Source organism: Octodon degus, unplaced genomic scaffold (assembly GCF_000260255.1).
Source record: "Octodon degus isolate 3935 unplaced genomic scaffold, OctDeg1.0 scaffold00104, whole genome shotgun sequence".
In the NCBI taxonomy this organism is placed as follows: domain Eukaryota; kingdom Metazoa; phylum Chordata; class Mammalia; order Rodentia; family Octodontidae; genus Octodon; species Octodon degus.
In genome coordinates, this window is record NW_004524680.1 from 3,846,176 (window position 1) to 3,852,325 (window position 6,150).

General features: G+C 53.4%; 1 protein-coding gene across 1 annotated transcript; it reads left to right on the forward strand.

Moving 5' to 3' along the window:
• Positions 1 to 1,495: 1,495 nt before the first annotated feature.
• Ccdc166 (coiled-coil domain containing 166) lies at positions 1,496 to 3,339 on the forward strand. Its single transcript, XM_004638964.2, has 2 exons — positions 1,496 to 1,930; positions 2,013 to 3,339. Exons 1-2 carry the CDS (start codon positions 1,496 to 1,498, stop codon positions 2,922 to 2,924), a joined length of 1,347 nt encoding a protein of 448 aa, XP_004639021.1. The 3' UTR covers positions 2,925 to 3,339.
• Positions 3,340 to 6,150: the final 2,811 nt, after the last annotated feature.

The window sequence follows — 6,150 nt, forward strand, 5'->3', positions numbered from 1 at the left end:
GAAGGAAGGAAGGAAAGAAGGAAGGAAGGACTGGTATATCCTTTAGCCCCTCAGTATCCAGTCAACCTGGAAGGAAGCCAACAGGGTGAGTCCCACAAGATGAGCCACATGTGTAGAATGATTAAGAATCACAGAGAGTCACTGGGCCGGCACCTGACACCTTACAATAGCCCCACCACTGTGGAGGCCTCAGATGCAAGAGGCCCTTGAAAATGCAAAACTGTGGGAAGTACTTCATTCTGAAAGCACAGACTTCTTGTAATTAGGTGGGGAAGGGTTCATGGGGTGTGGTGGATTGACAACGGGCAACACCCAGCTGAACTGAACCAGCATGGTGCTGGGTGTGAAGGGCCTACCTGAGGGTTGTTGCCAACAACACAAAAAGCAGATCTGGAGAGGAAGAGCGGGGAGTTGTTGGCAGTCCTGGAGGGACTTGTCCTGCTGGCTTTCCTGATACGAATACGTCTATTGTCATCATTGGAGTGCAGGACCTCACTGCCACTGAGGAAGGCTGTGGTACCTCTGGGGGAATTCTGGTGCTTACTTTGAGCATTGCTTCCTGGCTCCAGGGCAGATCCCTCAGCTTGCTAACGCAGATCCTTCACCCCGCTGGCACAGACTTTCTGGCGTCCATCACTGCCCTTGGGGCTTTTCCAGCACCGATCTGTGAAGCAGGCCTGCATGAGACATTATTGTGGGTTCTAGGCCTCTGGTTGGACTCATGCAGGACATTACTGTTTCAGGCCCTTAGCTGGATTCTTTGGGTCTTTAGTGTGTGGACAGATTTTCTGCAATCTTTTGTGCTTGACTCTTTGGGTGACTATTATAAAATAGTCCTATAAATTATATGTCCTAGAATTGGAGAGCTAGCTCCACAGTCTAAACGCCTGCCTAAGCAGGTTCAATCCGCATGCCATGCCAGCCCTGGAACCCCAGGCACGCTGTGCCAGCCAAGGAAACCAAGCGCGGTGGTACACACATGTAACCCCAGAGCTGGGAAGGCTGAGACAGGAGGATCGCTACAAGTCCAAGCTGTGTAGTGAGACCCTGTACCAAATAAATAAAAGACTTTTTAAAAATTAATTATATGTCCTGTATTAAATTGTTTTCCTGGTAAACCCTGACTACAGCACGGGAGGGTGTGAGGGGTCAGCTATCATGCATGACTGGGGAGAGAGCAGCAGAGAATAAGAGTCCAGTCGTTGCCAGAGCAACAGATCCCAGTGAGGGAGAGCGACTAAGTTCTATCTCCATGGAGATTGTGCAGTCTGAACACCAACATTACTAATATTGGACGCATCCCAAAGGCCAGACGAAGTCAGGAGGTCCGCCAGAGTTTACGTTGACAATGCTTTTACCCTTCATTTGAGACCCCAAGAAGCAGCCCACTCTGAGACCTGGGCCTAGAATTTCAGGGCCGGGAAATAGGGGTTGAGCTGGGGGAGCAGACGGCGGTCAGTGACCTCGCAAGTCCCTGTGCCCCAGGCCCCAACCCATGACGCCTAAGAAGAAGCGTGGGCCGAGCTCCGGGCACCGAGCAGCGGGCGAGGGCGCTGAGCCGGCGCTAACAGAGCGCACGCTGTACCTGCAGCGCGAGTACACGCTACTCTCGGCGCAGCTGGAGGCCTGTGAGGAGCGCGTGGACCGGGTGCTGCGAGAAAACGCCTTCTTGGACAGCGAGGCGCAGCGCCTGCGCGAGGAGAACCGGCTTTACGCCAGCTACGTGAGCGCGCACGCGCAGCGCTCTGCCCAAGCCATAGTGGGGCTGGACGAACAGAACCGCGTGGACTTGGCGCAGATACACGAGCAGCGGGCCGAGCTTGCTTCACTCTACCGCGAGCGCCAGAACGGGGTTCGCGCGCAGCTGCTGGATATGGAGGCGCGCGCGGCTCAGATGGTGCAGCAGGTGCAGGAGCTGCAACCCTACCAGGCCAGTACGCGCGCGCTCCTGGATCGGGCGGGACTGGGAGCGGGCTTGCCGCACCCCCGCGCTGACCCAGGCCTGGTTGCAGGAGCTGCAGCTGGAACAGCTGGCGCGGATCCGGGCGCTGGAGCGCGAGCTGCTACACATGCGCGTGGAGCACACACAGCACCTGCATCGCGCAAAGCGGCGCTTCTTGGAGGACAAGGACGCCTTCGAGCGCGAGGCGCGCCAGAGCGTGCAATCCCTGGCGCGGCGCGCGGAGCGGGATGCGGCGCGCGCGCTCATCGCGCACACACAGGCCATCAAGGCGGACAATGGTCGCCTGCGGCAGGAGCTGCTGCGCCTGCTCCATCGGACCCAGCTACTGCGCGACACGAGACACCAGCTGCTTCAGCAGCGTGAGCAACTGCGGCGCGAGCATGAGGATACGAGGAACCTGTCGCGCGTGCACAGCTGGCTGCTGAGGGGATTCCGGGGCCCACCGCTCTGGCAGCCGCCCGCTCCCTCCCAGCCCTCTACGCGCCCTGGATCCTTAGCTTCCAAAAGCCCCTCCCGTGCGGCCTCCAGGGCCCCATCCATGGCCCTGTCACGCGCAGTCTCCCAGGTACCATGGATGGTCTCCTCAAGAACAGCCTCCAGGGTTCCCTCCTTGCGGTCGCGCGCTACTTCTCAGGTCCAGACCTTGGTACCATCTCTAGCTGCGTTGCAGGGGGCCTCTGCGTCCCTGGTTCCATCCCACCCCGTCTCCCGGGTCCCATCCCTGAGCCGGTCAAGTTCAGGCCTCCAGGTAGAATCCCTGACCCACTTGTCGAGCTCCAGGACTTTGTTATCGCCAAAGCAGTCACAAGAGAGCTCTGAGAACTCTCCAAAGCCCTCTTTTCCTGATACCTCACAGAACACTCTCTCCTCTGTAAAGTCCGGCCCCAAAGCTTCTCTTAGCCCACACTCAGAGGATGTGGATTCTGTTGCTACATCAGAGGTTGCCCTGGGGCAAGTCTGAACCCCTCCTGAAGGCCCAGGTTGGGGAGACCAGCACAGTGTGTCCTGGTTCCTGTGAGTGTTAATAAAGGTATGGCCCCCATGCTGCTACTTGCCTCCTTTGCTCCTGTAGCATTTCCAGAGGGCACAGTGGCACTCACGCCCACTGTGGACTCCCCAGCTGCCAGGGCCTTGGTGCCTCTTTCCCTATATGGAATTCGGCATCCATCCTGTGACAGTTGTGGACCCCAGCAAGAGCCAGAGGGTGGTGCTACATGCTAGGCAGAAGCTGGATGGTGGGACCGTGAGACCAGGTCTAAGGTCCTGCCCTGGTTCTCAGTAATTGGAGAAGTTTTGTGGCTACTTTCAGTAACATTAAAATAAACTGCACCAAGGGGGCCGGGGAGATGGCTCAGTGGAATAAGCGCTTCCCTGGCAAGCACAAGGGCCTGAGTTCAATCCCTGGTTCCACCAAATAAATAAATTAATTAATTAATTAAACTGGGCCACAGAGAGCTCAGTAGAATAAGCACTTGCCTGGCAAGCACAAGGTCCTGAGTTCAATCCCCAGTACCACAAAAAAAATATAAATTAAACTGTCCAATTTAAGAGAATGTTGCAAGAATAGTGCCAGGAGTCCCCTGAACCACCATCTAGATGTACAGCAGCATACTTTTTGCTTCTGTATTTCTGTTACTGCAGTTTTAGGCCCATAAGCCCAACTCTGGGGGTCCCAGAAGATTACACTTGGCCACCCATCCCATAATGCTAATCAAGGAAATGGGGTGAAGCAGAGTGAAGAACAGGAAAGGAGCTTTAATCAGCATGACCGTGCTGGGAGAGACATGGTAGAGGTTCAAGACTTGTCTTTGAGGTCCTGGCTGAAGCTTCGGGGTTTTATAGAAAAGGGGAACAAGCCGCATGTGAGTGCTGTGATGCTAGCATGCTAGGGGGCTGAGGCAGAGGACTGAGGCAGAGGACTGCAAGTTGGAGTCCAGCCCAAGACTTAATAAGACCCTGTCTCCAAGGGAAAAATATAAGAAGAGCTGGGGAAGGAGCTGGATGTCAAGGCCCTGGTACTGGGGGTGGGGGCTGGCAAAAAGGCAAGGGTTTTCATAGCTGGCAGCACAGCAAGAAATTCTGGTCAAGTCCTGATCTGGTTGATTAGTATCTCAGGACTGGTTCTTCAAGGTTTTGAAACAGCCTTTATTGTTGGCTTTGGTGGGGGGTTGTCATTAGAATAATGGTTCCTACATGGGAGGGCAGCCTTGGTTCACTGGGTAACAGTTTCCACTTGAGGGGTGACCTCATCATGACGTGGTCTGTGATGCGCTGCTTTTCCTGGAATCTGGTGGCAGCACGTATAGGACACTGACTGAAGACTGTGTGTGTGTGGTATTGGGGGCTGAACTCAGGACTTTGTGCTTGCCAGGCAGGCGTTGTGTTATGCCGCTGAGCTACATGCTGGGCCCCTGACTGAAGACTTTCTAAACACTGCTCCAAGGTCTGGAACTGGATCTTGTAAAAGCAACCAGTTGGCTTCTCTGCCTATCTTTACCTGGTGTCCTGGGTCTTGACAGGAAATGAACTAGACTAGGTAAACATAGGACTGATAAACTGGTTTTTGTTTCGTTTTTCCAGTATATTTGGTTGTGACACTGTGTAGGGTCTCACTGTGCAGCTTGGACTCTGGTGATGCTCCTGCTTTCAGCCTCCCCAGCTCTGGGATTACAGGTGTGCTCCACTACACCCGGACTCTGGCCAGCTCAGCCTGCCCTGGGGCCAGGGCCAGTGAGGCATGTGGTGCCCAGGATCAAACTTGCCTGAGCTTGCCTAAGCAGGCGCTTTAGTCCACTGAGCTATCTCACCGGCCCCGGGCTAATAAACTTTGGTTTTTTATTTTTATTTTCATTTTATTTTATGTATTTGGCACAGGGTCTCACTATGCAGCAGCTCAGACTCAGTGATTCTCCTGTTTTCAGCCTCCCCAGCACTGGGACAGTCCAGCTGAGCAGGGATCTGACCTAAAATTTTGAGAATTTAAATGAAACATACAAAAAAATGAAAGGAGAGATGCCAACCATCACCCTGGATTTGGTTACCTGTTGGGCATCTGCTGGCCTAGCCTTTAGATCCATTACTTGGTGTTCATGTGTGCATAATTCTGAGCTATTTGGGGTTGGGGTGGAGACTCATTCCTTAAGCCCTGTGTGGCTCCCGGACAAAAAGCTGTTCTACTTTACTGCAGTTAAAAAAAAAAAAAAAAAAAAGCAAAGCAGGAAATGCATCATGGAGAAAATACTATCATCTCAATTGTAGCTCATTCAGACTTTGTCACTTATTCCAACAGCGTCAGCGTCCTTCCAGCCTCTGCTGCTTTTCCCAGGGTCACAGCTTGCATTTCATTGACATGTCTCAATGTGCAAAACCAGTTATAACAGTGTTCTTGGACTTTGGATTTGTTTGAATTTGTCAACAATGAAGAGACCTGCCCCTTTATTGCCCACGCCGTGGGCCACGGCCCAAAGGTGCTCAGGAGATGCCTGAGGGCGGAGAAAATTCTGGTGGGCGGTGTTGGACCTGGTGGTCCCTCATGGGTTTGAGCCAGCTGTTCCGTGCACTTGGGCTCCTGAGTGGATGGCTCTCCCGGGGATACCCTAGGCCCTTGGAAGTACCAAACTTCCCTCCTAGTCCCTAGAGGAAGGTTGGAGCTGAAGAGGGAACAGTGGAGGTATCCTATCAGGCTAGTGCTAGAAGTGGTTTTTTTTTTTTTTTTTTTTATTTATGTGTGTGTATGTTTGTGGCCAGCTCAGCCCACCAGGGGGCGGGGCTGGCTGGCATGTGGTGCTGGGGGATTGAACCGCGGTCCCTGTGCTTTAGCCAAGCTTGTTCCAAGTAGGTGCTTTAGACCACTGAGCCATCTCTCCAGCCCCTAGAAGTGTTTTGCTAAGAATGATTCAAACTTTTTTTTTTTTTTAATTGGAGCTGGGAATGATGCCATGTCTGTAACTGCAGCACTGTGAAAGGCTGAGGCAGGTGGATCTCAAGTTGGAGACCAGCCAGGGCAATTGAGCAGATTTTGAAACCCTGTTTCAAAAGAGCTGGGAATGTGGACTGGTCTCAAACTGGCAGCCATCCTCCTGCTGGGATTACAGGTGTGCGCCATCATGCCTGGCTCTGTGGCCGTGACTTTCATCCCGAAGCCTCTGGGCCTCCTATGATAAAGGACCATGCCGCTCTGGTTCTCA

Bases quoted from the DNA above. Each gene is read 5' to 3' on its own strand.
- Ccdc166 (XM_004638964.2), top strand. From the start codon at position 1,496: ATGACGCCTAAGAAGAAGCGTGGGCCGAGCTCCGGGCACCGAGCAGCG. The intron at 1,931-2,012 runs GCCAGTACGCGC...GCCTGGTTGCAG, and splicing joins AGGAGCTGCAACCCTACCAG to GAGCTGCAGCTGGAACAGCT.